The 24,786-nt window shown below is 37.1% G+C and overlaps 1 protein-coding gene across 1 annotated transcript; it reads left to right on the top strand.

Moving 5' to 3' along the window:
• Nucleotides 1–2,554: 2,554 nt before the first annotated feature.
• LOC306885589 (delta-type opioid receptor-like) lies at nt 2,555–24,230 on the top strand (the record flags this gene model as incomplete). Its single annotated transcript, XM_079442234.1, has 3 exons — nt 2,555–2,793; nt 23,187–23,542; nt 23,701–24,230. 3 exons carry the CDS (start codon nt 2,555–2,557, stop codon nt 24,228–24,230), a joined length of 1,125 nt encoding a protein of 374 aa, XP_079298360.1.
• Between the last annotated feature and the right edge of the window lie 556 nt (nt 24,231–24,786).

Below are 24,786 nucleotides of genomic sequence, written 5' to 3'. Positions count from 1 at the left end.
TGTCGACAACTAATCTGAATATTAAGGCATGTGTCTTACAATGGTGGTGCTCCTATGTTTATAGCGGTTACAGCCCTGGTACTTTAGTGGCCCAAAGCCTTCTGTGTATGTATGTGTGTTTATACTACAGACTGTTTAAAAAAAAAAGTGGATGACGCATTTCCACTTCCTTCCACTGTAGAAAAATTAAGTCAAAATATCCAAAATATGTATGCTGTCATCTTGTTCCAATGACGTTATCTGGCACCCGAGTCTGCGCAGTAAGGATTCATTTGGAGCCCGAGTCTGCGTAGTAGTGATTCACTTGGAGCCCGAGTCTGCGCAGTAGTGATTAATTTGGAGCCCGAGTCTGCGTAGTAGTGATTCACTTGGAGCCCGAGTCTGCGCAGTAGTGATTAATTTGGAGCCCGAGTCTGCGCAGTAGTGATTAATTTGGAGCCCGAGTCTGCGTAGTAGTGATTCACTTGGAGCCCGAGTCTGCGCAGTAGTGATTAATTTGGAGCCAGAGTCTGCGCAGTAGTGATTCGCTTGGAGCCCGAGTCTGCGCAGTAGTGATTAATTTGGAGCCAGAGTCTGCGCAGTAGTGATTCGCTTGGAGCCCGAGTCTGCGCAGTAGTGATTCGCTTGGAGCCCGAGTCTGCGCAGTAGTGATTCGCTTGGAGCCCGAGTCTGCGCAGTAGTGATTCGCTTGGAGCCCGAGTCTGCGCAGTAGTGATTCGCTTGGAGCCCGAGTCTGCGCAGTAGTGATTCGCTTGGAGCCCGAGTCTGCGCAGTAGTGATTCGCTTGGAGCCCGAGTCTGCGCAGTAGTGATTCGCTTGGAGCCAGAGTCTGCGCAGTAGTGATTTACTTGGAGCAAGCTCACACAAGCTCACAGTCATGACACCAAAATAGCATCAAATGATTAAAGAAAAGCAAACTTGTTAGAAAAATTAATACTAAAACATAGATCAGCATGATAACAACTATCTAAAATGATGGAAAACACGTTTGGAAAAAAATTAAATTTTATTAAAAATTTGATTTGTTTAGTGAGGCACACCTGAATTATACAATGTATATAGAATGCTACAACATGGATTCTCAGACTGGAGAAATAAATTGCTAAACATTACATGGAAATGTTAGTCTAATCTCCCAGTTTGGCTGAACTAATCACTGTCATGGCTGAAATGACAATGATGCTGTTACTGCTCATTCAAGCCAATAACGATAAAGGATATGACATTTATCATCTGACTGCAATGATTAAGATAGTAACAGTGTTGTTAACAAAGAAATTAAAGTCAAGACTCAAACCTTGAACACGGTCTTGAATAAAAGGCAAAAATCAAGGAAGACTAAATTACTTGACAGTGAATAATGGGGTGCAGTTAGATTTTGTGCTTGTGTCCTGTTTGAACTGGTTTGAATTCATTCTTAAGCCAGTCAAGGACAATCTTCATTTATTTGCTGTCGCTTATCTTCTTTTATGGGGTCTTAATCTCTATCTTTTTTTTTTTTTCAGTCAGAAAGCCTTTCAGACACATTGGCAATCTAAGTGTTATGGAGACATTTTATAAAAATATTTTTGGATGAAAAAGGTTAAGAAAAAAAATAAAAAATACTTACAGTGAAGGAGGATCTGAGCCATATGAGACCAGAATAGCATAACAGCATAACCAGACGACTGTTTTGACTTTGTCAGATTGGCAACTATACAGTAAACACCCACCCCAGTAACCATCTAGCAATGCAATAGCAACCATCCAGAACAACCTAGCAACCACACAACAACACACTCAGAAAGCGTCTGCAACTACATTGCAACCCATTTGAAAATACCCATAACATCCCTAGCTGACATTGTGGCAGTGCATTTTGTGTAATAATTATAAGATTTGATTGATGGTCCCCACAAAGACTTTAATACCAGTAAACTTTTTTTTTTTGGTCCTCATAAGAAAGCTTATAAAATCATAAATCAAACATATGAAACACCATTGATACTAAAATGAGAGATGTGAGAATTGCAAAGTCTCATGAGCAACACTGAGCAATTAAAAGCTAGCATAAGATACTTAATGTTACAGGTTTTACATATTTACAGACATAGGTCAAATAAAGAGACACAAATGCACCTGTTTTGTAGACTGCTATAGCATTGCGGAGTGTCACGTAGTCTAAACGTGCTTTACTGCGAGCAGCTTCACCCTTTAGTTATCTGCTTTTTCTGTGGCTGCTGTCAAATATCTGCCTTCTCAGTCACGAAGCCTATGGGGAGTTGCATTATCCGAATTAAGCAGGTTGACGTAGTGAAGCTCTCCCTCCCTCACATAAGAAAGCGCAAGAGCAGATCCGCTCAGAGCGCAGAGCGCATCTCACACCTGTAGACAGCAGCTGAACAGAGGGAAACTTTCATTCTTCCAGTCACTCACCCCGGCTGGACCCGAGTTTATACTAACCGCTTACGATTCCTGCGCAAACCGAGCTCATATTTTAGCTACTTCTACATTTCCCCGTCTCCAGATCCAGTTCAAACCGTGAAGCGCAACTTTGGGCAGCGACACTGAAGCGATGGATCCATCCGTCATGCCCGAAGCCGACATGTCCGACCTCTACTCCATTAACCCGTTTAATGTCACTTTCCCTGACGAGGTGATGGGCTTCGTTCCCGACGGGAGGAACTACACCGAGCCTCACCCGGTAAAGAGCCCCGCGGCAATCATCATCGCCATTTCCATCACTGCTCTGTACTCCGTTATCTGCGTGGTGGGACTCTTGGGAAACATCCTAGTGATGTATGGAGTGGTCAGGTAAGCGAGACAAACGCGTTTCATATCTATCTATCTATCTATCTATCTATCTATCTATCTATCTATCTATCTATCTATCTATCTATCTATCTATCTATCTATCTATCTATCTTATGAATCTATAGTTAGTTTCAAATGAACCATTTTCCATAATGATTTTCTTGAAACAACAATAACAATAATATTAAGCTTATTAAATACACACTGACCTTTTATGACATTTTAGTGATGCACGTTGCCACATGGGGTAAGTTGTCACAATGGAAACCTGCCATTAAGTAGCATATTATAAGCGTTTAATCTAAATGTAAGCATCAACATGCGTGTGTGTATATATATATATATATATATATATATATATATATATATATATACACACAAATTCAAAATTGCTTTATTGGCATGACTGTAAAAAAATACAATATTATATATGTGACCCTGGACCACAAAACCAGTCATAAGTGTCAATTTTTCGATAATCTTTCCATTGATGTGTGGTTTGTTAGGATCGGACCTGGAATCTGAGAGTGCAAAAAAATCAAGTTAAGTTAATTTATGGTGAGAAATTTACAAAATATCTTCATGGAACATGATCTTTACTTAATATCCTAATGATTTTTGGCATAAAATAAAAATCAATCATTTTGACCCATACATCCCATCCGTATTTTTGGCTATTGCTACAAATATAGCCCAGCGACTTAAGACTGATTTTGTGGTCCAGGGTCCTATATCTCTCACCACACTGTTATGGTCATGAGAAATAAAAAACTGTATCACATTACAACATAAAAATCATGTGCCGACCTGCCTCGACCTGACATTTGGAAAAAAATACTCATCTTGAGAACGGTTCAGCCTTTCTGTTAAATTATTATTATATAGTCCACTCTTGTCTGCCAGTTTGGGTTTACTATTTTGTTTACATAACAGCTGTTATTAAAATATGATGAATTATGAAAATAAATAAATAAAAGTAGGTAGAAGCCTGATTACAACATGTAAAAACCATGGTTACACTATTTTAAGGTGTCCTTGTTACAGTGTAATTAAACATTCAAGTACTCATTCATTTTAATTAACTGCATGTACTTACTACTTTCATGTTACATGTACTTACTATTATAATAACAATAAATTATGCATAATTACATGTGTAACAAGGACACCGTAAAATAAAGTGTTACCAAAACCACTGCTATAGAAAACAAGCATTTGTGCAGTTTGTCTTTGCACTGTAAACATAGTTGCTGTTGTGACAACTTGCCCCTGGTTTCTCCTCCTTCACGTTCTGTGTTGGTTAGGTGTGTTCAATTAATGTGTGAATCAGATATCCGGCTTAAAGGAGCAAATGCACATTGTGAAAAATGAATCAATAGAGCAAATTCCTCAGCATTTGTAAACCCACTGCATGAAGGTCATGCATTACTGTACTTCTGTAATTAGTTCCATGTTTTAGTCCCCGAGATTCAGCAATCGTAGATGATCGCCATATCTGTTATATGTTATCAGGTATTGATTGGTGTTGCCGTCTCTGATTGTAATAGATGTACATCTCCCCCATGTTAATTGGGCTGCTGACAGGTGGCAGTGCTAGAGGTCTGCTTATGTATCAGGTGTCAAGTCTTGAGAGAGGAGATGCTCACTGCTGTGCTCTTGCCAAACCATCAGTAAGGAGAGCTAGGACAGGAAATGACCTCATTCCGAGACCATTTGATGGAAATAGCATTATAGGCACAAACATGGCTATCTCAAGAGACGGCTCAACTCATTTTTTATGCACTCTGATCCATTTCATTCCAGAGTGTGGCATTCAGATGTGATAAATATCTCTCTGTGAGGTAATATATGCTCTCGGTGAGTGGAGCCGAAGAGGAGGTGCTAAAAAAAAATGACTTTTCTAACCTCACCCGTTTAAACTAAGGATCTATCAAACACCAGTGTGGGCCTTGACTCACCGTTTTAATAGCCTTTTATTCTTTACAAAAAGCTTTTTTTTTTGTGCAAAGCGGAATATCTTTTTAATTTATCAGCTTGTAGTTGACAGCCACAGCGAGAGTCTTCAAGTCGCTGGGATGTCTGGAAAATGACATTGTGTAAAAAGGAGCCGCAGCAGCTGTGGGTTGTCACAATGACAGTAATTGTTCTATTCTCCTGGTACTGAGGTGCTTCTACACAGACAGCTTTAATCAACATACTAATTGAGCGCTAATTCTTCTCTGCCTCAGAGTGGTGCAGAGCTTAGCTTTAACACGAGGTGCTTTCACTTTGAATAATTAGAAAATTGTAAGTTGCATACTGATAAATATATATATTAAGTGTGCAGTGGAAACATAAGCAACAATTATTATGGTTTGTAATTTATCAAGACTAACTCTGTGAACTACTCTGAATTGTTTATATTAAGATTAAAGATATTAAGACTTGGAGAATCATGTCTTTCTAGCAAAGACAAAGGATTGTTAAAATCTAAAATAAAAAAAACAGCTACATTTAAATAAAAAAAAGCATCAAATCAAAAGTTTGTGTTTGCATAATATGTGTTTACTGCACTGCATGTGTTCATATATCGCATATTATTTGCATATTATTGCTATTTTGTTGGTTTTGAATGCTTTTATTGTCCTCATGTATAGGTCGCTTTGAATACAAACATCTGCTAAATGACTAATTGTAAATATTTATGCACATTCATACATACGTGTGTGTGTGTGTGTGTGTGTGTATACACAAATATATAATAAAATGCAGTGAATGGTTAAACATTTCTTTGTCCTACATGGACCTTTTGTTATAAAAACTGCATTGTTATTTGATTTTTTTTCATTTTTGAGCCAAATCTCAAAATTGCCCTATGGTTCGACTGTCTTAATAAGCATGGTTCAATAAATTACAACTCTTACATATGAAAAAGAAAAGCATAAAAATGTTAATAAATAGATAATTGAATAAAAAAAAAAAATCCAATCCCATTTCCAGAGAAATCTTTAATTAGTTGAAGGACCCCATTCATATTCAAATATTTAACTTTTTTGGAACCACTACTAAAGTGTTAATTTTTTGTCCTTTGGTGTGACAGCCCTAAATTATATTTTTTAATTAAAAACTGCATGTTAAACTACATATTCATGTAATATTATTCAAATATGTCTTGCTTACTGCTAATGACAGGGTAGCTTAGCATAGCAAGGTCATTAATTGACAGAAAATGTCCTCCGGTGTGACCCTGGTACTGTCACACCACAGGACAAGGTCTCTTTAAAAAGCATTTTAAATAAGATTTATATAACTTTGAAAATGAACCAAAAAAAAAAAAAAACAGTGTTATTAAATGCAATAATTACATTAACTATTTTCTGATGTTTTTACAGAAAACGTAATTTTCATGTTTGTCATGAAAATAAGTATACAATGTGATGCTTTGTTTTCGAAACAGATAATTGAGGGAGAGAAATTAGTGGAAGAGAGAGAGAGAGAACATGGAAATATATATAGAGAAAATTTACAGGGATCTACGCAGAAGGGATGAGATCCTAACAGAATAATGCAGAAAGTAAAAAAAAAAGTAAAAATAAAAAAAAATGCCTGAAAAAGAGTAGCCATATAGTTAAAAAAAAAAAAAATCATTTACATCTTAATAAATATAGTTTGAATATCAGTCATATTTAGCTGTGCCACACATGCAGCGGGGGTCTAGGAGTGTTTCAGTAACACGCTGATTGACTAACAGACTTGATTTTGTTGATGAAAATATTTTTTTGCTTTGTTTAAAATGCATTTTATATTGTTTGTATCAAAATTAAACTTTCTTTCTCCTTTGAGATGTTAAAAATTAAATGGAAAACTTCAATAACTACCATTTCTGTCCTTTAGTGTGATGCAATGTCCAATGGTGTGACACACATAAAAGAACCACAGACTTGTTTTTATCTCGAAATATCTTACCAAAACTGTTGAGTATTACAATAGGGAAGACACAAATATCACTCAACTTAAAATGGAATAACAAATAACAGCAAAGTTTATCTTGTTGTCAAAGTGAAATTGTCCAACAAGTCATGGGGAAAAAAAATGTTAATCTTAATGTTTGTTTATTTTTTTTATGTCACAATATAGGACAAATTTATGGTACAGTGCAGTAAAAAAAAAAAAAAAAGCATTGAAAGATTTGAAGTTAGTGACCCTTTATATTTTCAGATCAGGCTTCACACTACATAAATATATTGGATTGGATTCAATTTATTGTCATTGCACATGTAGGTACAAGGCAATGAAATGCAATAAAGAAGAATACAGCACAACATGAGGAAAGAGAGGAGAAAAAAAATGCATAAATATATGCATCAAAAGGTTTTTTAATTTTTTTTTGTAACAACTGTTACAGTTTAAAGGTTATTTTAAATTTCAAATAATGTTTATATTATTTTTTAATGTTAATATTTTTTTTTTTTACCATATTTTTGATCAAATAAATACAGTCTTGGTGAGAATAAGATACTTACAGTGCCATCTGAAATTTTCTTCTAAAATTAGAATTTTTTTTATCAGGCTCCTATGTTTGTGTTCAATTCATTGCCATTAAAGTGAAATTACTGAACCTACACATAGGAGTCTGATAAAACACTTTATTAACCAAAATGCTCTAATTTGCTGTTTAAAATGGAGCAGCTTACAAGATGGAAACCTGAAACAGAATTATAAATCAATCTGTTCTTGCTCAATCTGCTTTATTGAACTAATCAAATTTATCTTTAGTGAGACTACATTGATTATTATTTTTTTTTTTCAATTGCAATTCTGTAAATTCCTCTTTCTGTCATCTCAATTCCAATTCAACATCCTTTGTGGTGTTGTTACAAATTCAGTGTACGAGAGTCTTATATTATATTCAACCCTGCTTCAAAATATTCTCAAGATTTTAAAGCTCTTCTCTAACACAAGCAGTGCCTCACTAGAAATAAGAAGAAATATACAGTCATTTAGCAGCAGTGGTCACCAGCAACTTGGAGCGGACCAAGTGTGCTGAAATTGCAGCAGTAAAAATTCAATCTTCTTAGCATTATTTTATGAGCAAGCCTGAACACAGGAGATGATAGATTGAGAAAGAACCGAGAAAGAAACAAAATGAGCTCATTTTGGAATGAAGGCAAAGAAATTATGTTGGAGTACAACCAGGTTATACCCTCATGCAGGCGCACATCAGAAGACGGTGGGCGTCAGTGCTATAAGGCTGATAATGATGGCGGATCACACAACTGAGTTGAAGCTCAAGGCACTTGTCAGTCGTCTGTCTGAGGGGCTTTTCATCACCCATCACTGAGAGCTCTGCAAATGAGGAGACCTGCATCTGATTATTTAGGCTGCACTAGAAAGCCTGTACAATCTTTAAAACAACAACAATTATTCTGTCCAGCATATGAGTCTGTCTGGTACAACTAGCATCACTACACAGTTATAGGTGGAGAGGAATGCTTTGCGTTTCCACTGTAATTGGTGTTCATTTTATGTATGTCTGCAATTGCCTTGTCTTACCATATAGTTGTGGCCATTAAGTATAGACAAACCCACAGGCAGATGTACTACATCTATGTCTAAAAAATATAAATGCTGTGGAATTTTGCAGGAAACCTAATAATGGGTAACATTTTTGAAGGAATAATTATGTTGTTATTTAATCTCCCTCATGTTGTTACAAACTAAATCCAGTGTCATTGGAAAAACATGCCTGTGGCAACTTTTGTGCAAAAAGTGATATTATGTTCCTTATTGCACATTTCAGGGTACTTTCAAAGTGAAAATCCAGTGAATGGCACAAAAAGCATGTTAAATTTTATCCAAAACAGATGAATGTGAATGTGGTAGCTTTTTATTACGCTGGTTGCAGCATTTTGGATACTCCCACACAAAACCTGACCCTAAACCCAGACAGTGTTAACAAAAGCAAACATATATATATATATATATATATATATATATATATATATATATATATATATATATATATATATATATAAGCATTTGAAGAAGCAACTGTGCCATTTTAGTTTTGAGTTTTTTTTTTTTTTTTTTAAATGGTGGCTCATGTTTCACAGGACTCGTAGCCAAACGCTTTGTATTGCAGATGCAGAGCTATACCGGGTGAGCGAATGAGCAAGTTTACAATGTCAGAAACTCTATATATGGAGCTATGTGATGCAAAATGTATTCGTTTATAGTTCATGCACTGTAGAAAAAAAAAGTTTCAAGGTGTTTCATAATATAGATCCCAAGTAACTGTGAAAAATATTAATTGATAATCTGCCCCTACAATAATTAGCTTGAAAAAGAATAAATGTTATTGGTGCTTTGCTACCACTAGGGTTCATTTCAACTGCAAACTGAATTTTATGTATATGTATGTTTTTGGAGTTTTGTATGTAGATATAGAAGCATGTTTTTCCAAGGTTGTTCAAACCTGTATGTTTGTATTTGGGTTTTTTTCAGTGGAACACAAAGGGGAATTTTTGAAGAGTGTACAATCCTCTTTACTATAATCTTACACTCCACTGGAGTGCACAAAGTCACCTCAGATTTGGCCCTTTAGATGTGTTGTGCCTGGTTTCATATCACTGAAGCCTAGTTCTTGTTCTTGTGTGCTGTAACCAAACATAGCACATGCAGAATCACAAATGAGACTCACAAGAGAGATAAGATTTTCATTGAACAGATTTTCAGTGACCTTCGGAATACGGCTTCAAAGTACCTTAAATACAGCGCATGAGTGATATGAATTATTTTAATGGTACTTTGTTTATTTTTGTTTTTCATTAATTGGAGCTTGACAGCAGTGGAAAATGGAGGAACAAGCACATTCTTCCAAATTTCTCCTTTTGGGTTCTTCAAAAATCAATCCATCTAGAAAGAAATAAAATTTGCAAATTTGGAACAACCTGAACTGAAATTGTATTTAAGAGGCTAACTATGTTACCCCTGTAAGAACAAAGTGTATGTTTTTGGATGTTTTGCTTGTTGCGGAAATACTCCTACGTATGAGGCAAAGACAGATATTGTATATGCAGAATATTTGTGTTTATATGCAGCTGAGATATGCATAATGGCTTCATTATATGTATTTGTGCGCGTGTGCTTCAGTTTGACTCGCTGCAGCATCTTGCATCATGCTTCCCTCTTAGCGCAGTTAGAGTCTGTGTGTGTGAGTTGCAGATCAGCCAACCGGGTAGACGGTCCAAACTTAACATCCTTCTCGTGATATCAAAATCATCCATAATAACAGCATATTTGCCAGAGATATTGTTCTCTGTTGCTTACTCTATTAGAAAAATTTAACCAACATGAATATATAGTGTATATATGATTAAACCAATTGTTAGTGGAATATAAAGCATCATAATCATGCTTCAGTGTTTCTGAGCAGATTTAGAGAGATCAGCATATGGTGATGTGTCATTGACCATGAACTGTTTTTATGTGAATCATAATGAGCGTAATGAAAGGGGTGTATGAGTTACACAATGACTTCAAAAAACAAAAGCACTGATCACATACATGTCTCTGACAAATACCAGCAGATGCTGTCAGTGTGTACTAAAATGTTTATCAATTTTAGACTACACAATAAAGTTGTAACGGGGCGAACAAGACGTGAGACGTGCGGATCCAAGTGCAAGCTTTTATTTATATACAGTCAATAAACAGGCAGGGTCAAACAACGGCGAACAGGTATGGTACGGGCAAGACACAGAGCAATCCTAGGGCTAGCGAGAGCCGACGATCGGCGAACAATATCCAACAGGGCAAGGCAGAGAGATAATCCAGGTATACGAGCAGTAGTACAAGAGAGGTGCAAACAGAGTCCAAACGGCAAGGCAAAGGGTAAATCCAGCAAACACGGGCAAGAGTCAAAACACTAGAAAAACACACAAGGCAAGACTGTGACAACAAAGTGGGTTCAGTATCGCAGCTAAAACTAGGAGAGTAGAAATGCAGAACAATACTGGAACTAAACAGAAAAACACAGAATGGCTCGGTAAGGCAGCTAACACTAGGGGAGTGATAAACGCAATACAATACTCAGCAGAGAGGAAGAGGAAGTCCATGGTTTATGTAGGGTGTGTGATCAGTGCAATCAGCTGTGTGTCGTCAGTGCAGTGGATAATGGGAACTGTAGTCTAATGGTAAAGTGCCAATAGTGTAGTGTAAGAGTCCATGCAGTGAGCGAGTGACATCTGGTGGTGAGCGAATGGAAGTTCATGGCCAGGATTCGTGACAAAAGTACTGTACAGGAAAAAATACTCCTCCCAAAATGCACTCGCAATTACATATGTCAGGTTGTTAGTAAAATAATTAGATTTTTATAAACACTTTGAGAAAAAACACTATTGGGATTTCAATTTAGCAATTTAATGATCCTGTTAATTGTTTAACTGGTTGAATAATTTCCTGGAATTTTAATTAGCATGTCTTCTCAAGGATATAAATGCTTTAATACACAGGGCGGTTGTTCTCCTAGAGAAACATAATGTACTGATGCTTAAAATGGATTTATCAGCATTTCAGTTACACAGTGTTCAGAATCGAGCACAGTAAATAGCCATGAGCCAGAGCTCCTGTATTTGAGAGCCAATAGACATACATATGGTTACTGCAGACATACCAGAATTAATTGGATTAACTTTGTACTGGAGAAAGGAGGATGATGTCTGCGTAACGTGAGAACTCAAACGAGATCAGGTGCATAATCTAAGATGGCGGCTCCCCGCTGCTAGACTACAACCTTAAACAACTGCATTCATTTTTTTTTTCTCTATCTCTTTTTCATCTCTCTTGTTTTGCATTTTTTCTTCCATTTCAAAACTGGACTATAACGCTTTGCAACCTGGATTACCTTGAGGAATACATCGACACGTATTACAACAGACTCTACAGCACCATGAACAAGGACAAACCAGACGACAACAAAAAAAGTAAAGGCAATCTCACTCCAAACTCCAAAAGACCCCGTCCACATTCAATATCCAGCACAGGTACAACACCATCCATGTACATCACCTAAACCGCCATGCTGCAAAGAGGTAAGCAACATTCTACTCTCCACCAAAAACAAACTTTCCGGACTTGATGCAAGGATCGCGCTAATAGAAGTAATACACAAGGACATTCAAGAACTACGGCACAGCTTAGAATTCAGTCAAGAACAGATACACTCTCACCAAAGAAAATAATTTTTTAAAGGACTCCATTCACTCTCTTACCGCTCAGCTCACCTCCATTGTCACACAAAACAAAACCATGAAAGAGAGCATTCTGGACTTACAATCGCGAAGCATGAGGGACAATCTAGTCTTCACAGGCATTCCGGAAACAAACCCCAGACAACCCCCGAAAAATCAGTTAAGGACTTCATGATAAAACAGCTGAAATTACATCTGAAACTGTACAGGATATCACTTTTAACCACGTACATCGGATCAGATCCCAAAACAACAGTAATCGCCCACGTCCAATCATGGCAAAATTCGAACATTATAAACAAAAAGAACTGGTTCAGAGGCAAGGCAGACAACTCAAAGGCACAAACTATGGACTCAACGATCAATATCCAAAGGACATTCGAGCGTCGAAAAAAAATGATGAATGAAGGAAAAAAGGCAACTATCTCTGTGGACAAACTTTACATAAATGGACAGTTATACCGTGATAAAGACATTACCCCATGGCTCTTCTGAACTCTTCACTCTCAATTCAGAATAAATAAAAATAGATCACCTTTACCTCGCTCCCCAGTTCTTCTGTCTCTCTCTCTACCACATTTTAAGTCATGAAATTAGCTCTCATGTTGCACCTTGGTCTCGCGTTCCCCCTCAACATAATATCATTGTTTCACACTATGTCAGTATTCAATGTTCCTTGTATTATTGTTGTTGCTGCTGTTGTTGTTGTTTTGCTTCATACACAGTCATTTGTGTTTCTTCAGTTTTGTTCGTCTGCCAACATTAACATGTTATGCACACACACACGTACATACAGTCATGACTCCATAAATATATACACTCACACCTATACATGCACGGCATTCATACAGTAATATTCATTTCCTTTCCATAACATGTCTTCTATCAATTTTCTAACCTGGAATATTTGTGGAATTCGTTCTCATGCAAAGAAGGTCAAAGTCTTGAACCATTTAAATAAACTACAAGCGGACATATGCCTTTTGCAAGAAACACATCTATCAGACGCAGATCAAGATAAAATTAAATCAAAGTACATTTATTCTCAGCTCAATATAATTCAAAACAAAGAGGAGTTTGCATTTTAATAAGTAAAAAAAATCTAATTTATTCATAATACCACTGCTATAGACCCCGAGGGACGTTTTATTATTATAAACATTTCAATCGATAATAGCCCAGTTACAATTGGTAATCTATACGGCCCAAACACAGATGACTAATATTTTTCTCAAAACTTATTTTCCTCTATTTCAAATCTTTCTAATTGTCCAGTCATAATATCAGGTGATTTTAATACAGTTCTCAACCCAGCAACAGATAGATCTAGTTTAAGAAATAAACGCATTTGGCAATCTGCAGAAACCATAAAACAGTTCATGAGTGATTTTGGTCTTGGCGATGGCTGGCGATTACAACCCCCAAACGCTAAAGAATACTCGTTTTTCTCGCCAGTCCATCACTCATATTCCCGCATAGATTTCTTTCTCACCAGTGATTCTATCATATCAAACATTTCCGTTTCAAAGATTCATCCAATTGTCATTAGCGACCATGCTCCAGTAACATTGAAATGGAATAGAAGTGAACCTCATAAACCTGCTACCAGATGACGTTTTAACATATCTCTCTTGAAAGACCCAGATTTTGACAACTATTTTAAAAGAGAGTGGGCATTCTTTCTAGAAAGGAATGACACCCCTGGATTGTCTCCCTCTCATCTGTGGGAAACAGGAAAAGCAGTACTACGAGGGAAAATAATCTCATACTCCGTTTACAAAACAAAGAAGGAAAAAGAACAAGAAACAGAATTGGAGCAGAAAATGAAACAACGTCAAGACATCAATATACATAACCCAACGGAAGAAACAAAATAAATTAAGAGAATATAAATTTAAGTTAAATGCAATAATCAATAAACATACTCAATTCCTGATTCATAGGCTCAGACAAGAAGAATTTCATCATAGTAATAAATCTGGGAAATACTTGGCAAATCAAATCAAACGAAACAAGGAAAAAGCAACAATTTCAGTTATTACAGACAAAGAACGAAAATCTACCAACTCACCGGAAGAAATTAACCAAATTTTTCACAATTTCTATACATCAGAAAAAGTACCAAATCAAAATGACATCAACTAATTTCTTAACAGTATCAATCTGCCACAACTGAATGAACACCAAAGAAATAGCCTAGAATCATCCATCACAACCCGAACTTCTTACAGCACTACAACACATGCCTAATAATAAAGCACCAGGTCCTGATGGATTCCCCGCTGAGTTCTACAAACACTTTGGGTCCACTCTATCACCACTCTTCATCAGAATGTTAAGTAGTCACAACAAAAATTAAAACTCCCAGCTAATATGAATACTGCCACCATTTCACTTCTTCTCAAACCCAATAAAGATCCAAAATTACCATCAGGCTTCCGTCCCATTTCTCTGATCAATGCTGACATTAAAATCATCACCAAAGTATTATCCCATAGAATAGAAAAGGTCACACCATCTATAATACACCCAGATCAAACCGGTTTCATTAAAGGTAGACTAGCATCCACCAATACACGCAGACTATTCAACTTAATGTACCATTTTTCAATTCAAAAAGCAAAAGCCATCATAGTCACTCTGGATGCAGAAAGAGCTTTTGACAGAGTCAACTGGAAATTCCTGTTCTCCACATTAGAGAGGTTTGGTTTTGGGGAGTCATTCATTAATTGGATTAAAATTCTATATACATCACCTTCAGCCACTGTCATCACTAATGGACTAACATCACGTAGCTTCACACTGCACCGCGGGACTAGACAAGGATGCCCTCTCTCTCCCTCATTATTCACCATTTTTATCGAATCGTTAGCAGCAGCCATCCGCCAAAACAGCTACATTAAAGGAGTTCAAACATTAAACATACAGCACAAAATCAGTCTTTACGCAGATGACATATTACTATATTTACAAGATCCCTCATCATCATTACAAGAAACAATTAAACTTATTGATTCATTTTCGAACATTTCTGAATACTAAATCTTCCATTCTTTCATTAAATCACAATAGCTTGGATGTGACATCCCCTATCCCTCTATGCACCAATCACATCACATATTTAGGCATTAATATTTCCCCCAGGCTGTCAGAGCTGGTTAGTCTTAATTTCACCCCATTACTCAAAACAATAAATGATGATCTTCAACGCTGGATGAATTTACCATTATACATTATGAGCAGAATATCAGTAATCAAAATGACTATACTCCCTAAACTAAACTATTTATTCTCAATGATCCCAACACAACCCAACACACTTGGTTTAAATCTTTAGACTTCAGTCATAAGGGTCATTTTTTTTATTGAGATTTCAATAAATAAGTTTTCCATTGATGTATGGTTTGTTATAATAGGACAATATTTGGTCGAGATACAACTATTTGAACAATCTGGAATCTGAGGGTGCAAAAAAAATCTAAATACTGATAAAATCACCTTTAAATTTGTCCAAATTACGTTCTTAGCAATGCATATTACTAATCAAAAATTAAGTTAATATATTTACAATAGGACATTTACTAAATATCTTCATGGAACATGATCTTTAATTAATATCCTAATGATTTTTGGCATAAAAGATAAATAGATCATTTTGACCCATACAAAGTATTGTTGGCTATTGCTACAGATATACCCCGGCGACTTAAGACTGGTTTTGTGGCCCAGGGTCACATATATGAAAGTGTACTGAATCAGCCTGAGCTTGACATTGAGCTAATTGTAATGTTACAGCTTATATACTGGAAACCAGAATTCTTTTAAAAAGAAGAATAATCTTCTTCAGACAAATGTCTTGTTACTTACCACAGCAGGTAAGTAAACAAGACTGTACGTATCAAGCATAGAGATATGCTATAGTAGTCCTCTTCATAGGAACGAGACCGGACACAGAGTGGTGTGAGGTGTGAGTATTTGAGGAGTGCGGGATGATTGCCATTGATGACGTGCAGGTGATTAGAATTCAGGTGAGGGAGTGTGCAGTGATTGACTGGTGATTGAGCCTGGCCCATCTGTGACAGTAATAGTGAATCGTATCGCATCTGTCGCTGCTTCGTATGTATCTTTAATGTATCGTATTGTTGGCTATACATCAAGATGCTTATCTCATCGACCTCAGTTATGGAGATGCACATCCCTAGTTTTCACGGCAATGATGTTGCGCTGGTATGCCTAAGCCAAAAACAACAATAACAGCAATAAAGTTTGCAGTACAGATGTTGTATTACTTCGTGACAACATGTTGCCATTGTACTGGATTATATTAGGTTTTATAAGATACACAAAATCCAATCTGGGGTGCGTTTCCCAAAAGCATTGTTAGCTAACTATGGAAACAAGTTCCATTGAACTCTATTGGTAACGACAAACTTGCGACCATAGCTGCTAATACATGATATCTAAACATAACAAAGCTAGTCAACGCAGCTTTCTTCATTTGGCTTTTCTCATCCCATAAATGAAACATCACTGTTATGATGCACCCTTGAACTGTTATTCTGGCTAAGACTTCCCTTGTCCCTTGTGTTTTGTCATAGACATAATGTTTGTGAATGTTATCATGCATAATGCAATATGTTTTATTATATTTATGTTGTAAATATATTTATTGAAGAGCTTTCATTATATTATTATATAGATATTTTTAAGTGCCTAACCCCACCCCTACCTTTAAACAGAACAACTTCTCAACAATATTAAAACCAGAACAGACAGATAAATGACTATAGCAGTGATGATCATTTATTCACAAAAATGAATAAAATCATTAGTCCAGTTGAGTTATATTTTGTATTCCAAGTTCTCCAAAGCATACAACAGCTTTATGAGGAAGAGGGTAAAACTAATTTTGTTATTCATACCCTCTAAATCTTCCCATGATACCCTCAATGAGGCAAATTATGTCTCATTTAAAAAGACAGACCTGTTTAATAACACTTCTGGAGACTGCAATTTGTGAATACTTACATAAGTGTAAATAATAAAGTTTGAGAGTGATGGTGATGATTATTAGTGCATGAAGATTAAATTGCAGTCTTTTGAGCTGTCATACAGCTCCTGAAGACTTGGAATAAAGTGCACAAATGGATGACTTGGATTTTATGGTACTTTTGTCATTTTTGAGCTGCTCTGATATTCAGAAAACTCCTTTAAATGTCCCACGGTAAACAAAAATTAATTGTTGACAGAATTTCCATTATATTTGTTACAAAAGTGATGTTTTGGTGGTGCAGGATGGTGAGTGTGTTGCTCATCTACATCATGTTGTTTGTGCCCTCTGGTGAAACACCTGGGGATGAATCTCTTAGCATGTGAGATTCATCCCTGTTAGGGATGTTTACTTGACATCACAAAGACAGCCTCTTTCGAGTAGATGAAACTGACTTAAGATTAATGTAGTTAATCTTAAAAAATGGGTAACACTTTATTTTGATGGTCGCGTTCGAACATCCTGTTGACAATAAGTAACATTGCACCTACATGTCAACTAACTCTCATCAGAGTATTAGTAGACTGTTTGATTAATATCTGCTTTTTTGAGATGGTGGTCCAACAGACATTCTACTGACTATCAGTAACTTTGCAAGTACATGTCAACTTATTCTAACCCTAACCCTACCAGTCTACTAATACTCTACCAAAACCCTATTGAGAGCTAGTAGATATGTAGGGGCAACTTTACTTTTATAGTCAACAGAATGTGTTAAAGGGACCACCAAAATAAACTGTAACTGAAAAATTTTCTTTCTGAACATAAAGTAAAACAGTGTGTAAACACAGAGCACACAGAGAAACTTTTGAAAGATGTGCTCATTGTTAAAAAAAAAAATCCACAATTTAGTCTTTCACACTGTGTGAGGATAAAAAAAAAAAAAAGTTCTATCCATTAGAAAGGTCATCTGACTCAGTCAGGAGTCAGGACTCCAACCAGATGCCTTTTTGCTGTGCTACCTTTAAACCATTTGACATTTCATTAAGAAATTAATATAACCTTTACAGGTTAAGTTAAAATACATCGTACTTTTATGATGTATAAGCACAAATGTTTCCCGTGCCGTCAGGTTTTGTCATACTAAGGCAGTGTGGCAATTAACTCTATATGCTGATGGATATGTTCATGGGAGAGTCAAGCCGAACAAACCTCAAATTGAGCTAATTCTGAACAAAACCACTTTTTATAATAAGGTGATTGGCTTTTGTTTCAGTCCCACACTCCCAAACATCTGTTCTGGGAGTATGGACATTTGGTGAGTGGCTATGAAATGGCCGAAAAAGGACACATTTCTTTACATTTTCTTTACAACAAATGCACGTGTAGAACGATCCGCTGTAGTTACGACAGTGGCATATTTATGACAGTGAAGTCCACTCACTTAACAGTAGGGGGCTCCGAAGTCGCAAAAATACACAAAACTACCTAAAATTTGTACAATAATACAAAATATACACAAACATTTCTTTCCGATAACATTGCATTTACCACATATTTTCCACTGGCAGAAATAGCGCAACAACATGCCAGGAATAAATAGCGGAAGAAGTCCCTTTCAAACCAAGTAGCTTTCAACGTTCAAATTAGTAGTTGCAAAGTTACCTTTCTAAAGTGGACTATCGAAATAAAGTGTTGACAAAATTTAAGGGAGTCTTTCATCCTCATATAATATCCCATGGGTTTTTATTGAAATAACTAGATTTTGCCTGTGAAAATTAGCAGAACATAATTAATAAACGTGAGTGCACATCACAAGAGTGTTTTTTGTTTGTTTGTTTGTTTGTGCTAAAGCACTGCAAGATCACACAAAGTTGTGCAGTTTTTCTGTGAATCCAGCCAGCCTGTGTCCTCAGACGACAGGTCACCCAAATCTCTTCATCCCACGGGTGTTTAGAGGAACTGCTCAACTGAATCTCAGCTGAATGTTTGAGACGTCTAGAGATGAATGCTTTCTTGACAGTGGCTTAACACACTTGACTGCTGGGTTGGCACAGAGTAAGGACGATTTCAGCTGTTGTTTGTGATTCAAAGTGACGGTTAACAAGAGAAAACACAATAGAGCACATGCTCTTCAGCTTTATTGACTTTGAAAAGATAAAAGTGTATATTTTAGAAAATATTGTGGCATACCTTTGCATTAATAATAATAATAAAAACCTTATTTATGCAAGATAATATCTGATTTGATGATTCAAGTAAAAAGAGTCTTAATGAATATGGGAAAGAATAGAACATGATTTGAAGAATTTGAATAATAAAGAATATGCATAATTTAGTCATAATTGAATGGTCTCGTTTACCCCTTCTAATTAACTTCTAAACTAAAACGTTGTAGATCAGTGGCACAACCAGCAGGCTTAAATTAACCTTTTGGTCTTATTACAGATGTAATTACTTGCTTGCAGGTTTACCAAGCTATCCCCTTAGTTTTATCATTATCATAGGTTTGACATCTTTCACATTTAAGCACGTTTGACATCTTTCACATTTTTCTCATGCTCATGTCCTTCCGGACACCTTCAATACTGCAAATGCTTTAGATCTCGCTGAGCAATGAGCAGGCTTGTGTTGATAGCTACAGATGAAGATAAAAAAAGTGGAGAATGCAAGAGCCTATATTGCATTGCCAATTGTTCTGGACGATTGCTCTGGGAATAGGCATGAGATGAGATGGTTTTTCTCTAGAGCTCTCTCTATGGACTAAATGTGATTCATAGACATTTACATAACTGCCAATTACCTGTGAAATACGGAGATCAAATCGTCTGCCTTGGGATGACTAAAATTTATTTTAAATGAGTTTTTCTCTTTTTTTCTGAATCATATTTTAAAGTATTCTTTTGTTCTTGTGCAAAAGAAAGATTTTAATTCAATGTTGATACCATGCTTGTGTGGCCTGTCCAATTAACACTAAAAAACCTTGCAAATACATCCTCAAATACCATGTATGATTAAAAGACTTTCCTGGGAGTCTTAATCTCCAGCGGTTTTGAGGTTAAGCTTCATGCCAACCTGACATACAATTCGGAGTAATACATGGAGCTGTAATAAGTGTAGTCCGTGAAAATGCGCCTCTCCTTTGGGAAGTCACATCTCTCCAGCATTTCACAAAAACACCTCCACCCACAACCTGTGGTCTGTAGCACAACTGAGATCTGCACTTGCATAACTATTATATAACTCCAGCCGTGTTCGTGTTAATAACTGTAGCTGTTATGTTACGCCTCATTGACCTGATGAAAATAGATGAAGTTTTAGCACAAGATGAAACATTTCTTTGCTGTGTTTTGAGGCATATGTAAACTGTATACCATAAATAGCATTTCAAAAACAATATACCTACTTATTTATTTCCATTGCATGGTTTTGCTTATTTAGTTTATTCATTCCATCTGATATATACACACAATACGAAAATGGTGATAGAGTGCTTTGACATTAGTCCAAAAAGCATGAACAATTTATATTTACTGTTATGCTCTTAGCAAAGCATTCTAATTAATCTGATTTATTAATGCTAAATTATTGTGCTACCTTGAATAAATATTTGGAACAAAAACAGTTTTCACATGCTGCATAGCAGTAAGTGTTTCTTCCATGATGTTGCCTCAGGGTAAACTCATTTTTCAGTTTACAAGCACATAATGCATGCAAGATGACAGCAAAATGGTTGATAATGAAGAGATGGGGGAGGGAAAGGGGGTGGGGATGCTTAGTATCCATAACCATGTTTAAATGATTGTTAATAAGATGTTTTTGGACATTTACATAAATTTGCTCTTTTAGCAGATGCTTTTGCTTATTTAAAATGGATGTTAAGATTGGAGGAATGGAAAATAATAATAATAATAATTATACATCACCACAAGGAGATGTGCTTTGAAGTGCTTTGATGGATGAGTGGATAGAAAAGTTTTAATAGACACTATGCAATACAATAAACTGTACAATATACTGTTCACATATGTCCTACATGAGCAGCAGTGCAATCAAACAACTGTTTGTTTGCTACTGCTTTTCTACAACTGTATGATGGAACAAGTATGTACAAGTAAATAAGGACAAACAAACCAAAGAGAGTCTTAAAAAACTGAAACCACCTTTTTCACCACAATTTAAAAGCAAACAAACAAAAAACATTCATATTTAAACAGGTGCAAGCCTCTATTACTAATTCTGAAATGCCACTTTACCAATGCTGGCTTGGGCTGCGCTTCAGTATTTACAGTTATAGAGTATTATGTAAAATAGAGATTGGGAAGGATCTACTGAGCATGCCTGTTTACCTGGGCCTGATAGAGCTTTCATTCTTTACCATATTCACTGAGGAAAGCAATATATTTATCATAGTATCCTTTCAATGACTAAGGTGATTTCACATGATTGGCATCAACACTGGCCAGTGCACAAATATATATATATATTTTTTTCGTCCTTGTTCTCAATGAAGTGAAGCAACAATTTGGTTCCTGTTCTTTGGTTCCCAAAGTTTCATTACTGAGTGAATCAGTGTTGTTGAGTGAATTGGTTGAATAGTCGGCTGACTTATAAATACAGTCACTTGGTGCCACTTACTGGCTCAATGCTGTTCACTCAGTGACTCGAGACTTGACTAGACTTGCACAAACTCAACAATAAAGTCCTCTGCATTTAACCCATCAAAGTGCACACACAGCATTGAGTAGTGAACACTCACTGCAGTTCGCAAGCACTTTTGCTACTATGCCTAGGAAGCAATTGGAGGTTAAATGCCTCAGTTGTGGGTAACAATTTCATGATGTGCAATGTGAAAACAATTGGACCAAAGTCCATAAGGGTTCTCGGACACTTCTGGTTTGGCACTGGAACCAAATGTTTTCTGAGCTCTTTACCCAGTATAACAATAGAGAACAGTGAAGTGATGTGTGGCAACCCATACCCAATTTGTGCTCTGCATTTATAACCCATCCCAGTGGACACACACAGAGCAGTGGGCAGCAGCGCTCGGGGAGCAATTGGGGGTTCGGTGCCTTGCTCAAGTCAATCGTGGTATTGAGGGTTGAGAAAGCACTGGTTATTCACTCCCCCCACCGACAATTCCTGCCGGACCTGAGACTCAAAACCGCGACCTTCGGGTTACAAGTCTAACTCTATATCCATTAGGCCACGACTGCCACTAAATACTGCAATTTAGGATGCTGCAATACTCCCCAGATGCTGCAATACAGATCCTGCAGCCCCAGATACTGCAATACTCCAAAGAGCTGGTTAGCACATGTCCTTGGTCCATCAGGCCACAAAGAATAGCCCAATATTTTCCAACCCTGTTCTTGAAGGCACACCAACAGTACACTTTTGAACTCTACCTAATCAAACAGACCATTTTCAACTCTTTAACTTGTTAGTAGAGACTCTAAGACATGCAAAATGTGTACTATGTGTATTTGCCTGGTTGATGTCTCTAGGTATCGAGTCACAAGAATTAAAAGAGATAGTAAATGTCGTACACAGAAAACAGAAAATTTGATCAGTTTTCTGTGTACCACCTTTACTATCTCTTTTGTAAAAAGAAATCAGCTTAAAAAAAAAAACATTCACTCTAAAATAAGTTGGACATAACCTAAAACCTACCTAAAAGTGTGATTCCTGTTACGCCAAGTTTATAGACAGTGTACATATGGGTCTGGTGTTTCAAAGGCAGCAGGTCTTACAAAATAAGAATGAATTGGAGACAGGTCACATGGATGGCATTGAATTTACCCAACTTCTAACCAAACTTTCGACTATTAAATGTTTTTGTGGTGAAAACTAGTACTACCACGTTTAGCTGCTTTCTTTTCTCTGCAGGCCTATCCCCACAGGCAGGGGAGGTGAGGGAAACCAGAGCACCTGGTGATTTGAGACAGATTTGCATGTTCTCCTCACAGACAAAGGGAGAACATGCAACTCCACATAGAACGTTTTCCTAGCTGAGCTGGTACCTGAACCAAGGACTTTCTTGCTGTGAGGCGACAGTTCTACCCACTGAGCCACCGTGCCATGCCAATTTTAAAAACTACAAAGTATAAGACCACATTAGCCAACCCATACATGTGTCCTGACAAACTGCTCTGTTGTTTTTGTGTCTGCAGATACACAAAGCTGAAAACCGCCACCAATATCTACATCTTCAATTTGGCACTGGCAGATGCTCTGGCCACTAGTACACTTCCATTCCAGAGTGCCAAGTATCTAATGAACACCTGGCCTTTTGGTGAGATTCTATGTAAAATTGTCATAGCTATAGACTACTATAACATGTTTACCAGTATCTTCACCCTCACTATGATGAGTGTGGACCGTTATATTGCCGTGTGCCACCCTGTGAGAGCCCTGGAATTTCGTACCCCCATCAATGCCAAAATCATCAATGTGTGCATCTGGATTCTCTCCTCTGCTGTTGGAGTGCCAGTCATGATAATGGCAGTCACCAGAGTGACAAACCAAGGTTAGTACATATTTAAAAGCAAGATTTTTAGAAAGCAAGTTGTATTTGTTGGAAGATGTGTCTTGATAAAAACCAAGCAATGAAAAGTTAACCTTCTTTAAAATATAATTAGAATTCTGATTCTGATTCTAGAACTGTTTCAATTTATTCCATAACAGGTGCAACTGTCTGCATGCTGAAGTTCCCTGATCCAGACTGGTACTGGGACACAGTGACAAAGATTTGTGTGTTTATCTTTGCATTTGTGGTACCAGTGCTAGTCATCACAATCTGCTATGGTCTGATGATCCTACGTTTGAAAAGTGTCCGTATTCTCTCAGGCTCAAAGGAGAAGGACAGAAACATGCGTAGAATCACTCGAATGGTCTTGGTAGTGGTGGCTGCCTTCATTATCTGCTGGACACCTATCCACATCTTCATCATTGTCAAAACACTTGTAGACGTCAACCAGAAGAACCCCTTTGTGATTGCCAGCTGGCACCTTTGTATTGCACTCGGCTATACCAACAGCAGCCTCAATCCTGTCCTCTACGCTTTCTTGGATGAGAATTTTAAGAGATGCTTCCGAGACTTCTGCCCACTCTTCCGAACCAGAGCTGACCAGAATAGCCTTAACCGAGCGAGGAGTGCCACAAGGGAGCCAGTGTCAGTCTGTGCACCTTCGGAGACAGGAAAGAAGCCAGTATGACTAGGCCTGGAGAGGATCCCACGGGGGTCCCAGTCCAGAAGAGTTCAGCAGGACCTTCAATCTGAGGTCACTCAAATCTCCACTACTGAATTCTAGGAACAGAATGGAAGAGCCACTTCCTACATCTTGGAAAGCATACAGCTCCACAGTACTCAATTCTATCTCAAGTTTTGCATATTCAGAAGATAACCAGACGGATTGAGTTCAGCAGCTCCTCTCCTGCACCATTTTTTACTTTGTACTGTGGATTGGCCCCAGTATTCCTTAGGAAGAAATGCTAACACAATGATGAGCCTCTTCTGAGACCAATGTCCAAAACAGACTTTTGGGGTCCAGTGGATTTTCAGGGTCTGAAATCTTACTGGTTTTGAGGACATAACCCAAAAATCTGGATGAAGGACCATTCACCAAAAGTCTGCAAACAATGGATGATTCAATTCCCTGTGAGAGAAAATAGCTGTTGTTACAATCAAAAAAATAAATCCAAGACAGGCTACAAAAGCAAATAGTGAAGATGGGTTCCATTTGGAGGAAACTGGCTCAAAAATGAAAACTA

The sequence above is a fragment of the Barbus barbus genome (genome assembly GCF_936440315.1).
Source record: "Barbus barbus genome assembly, chromosome: 19".
Taxonomy (NCBI): domain Eukaryota; kingdom Metazoa; phylum Chordata; class Actinopteri; order Cypriniformes; family Cyprinidae; genus Barbus; species Barbus barbus.
This window is presented reverse-complemented; position numbering and strand designations above follow the sequence as displayed.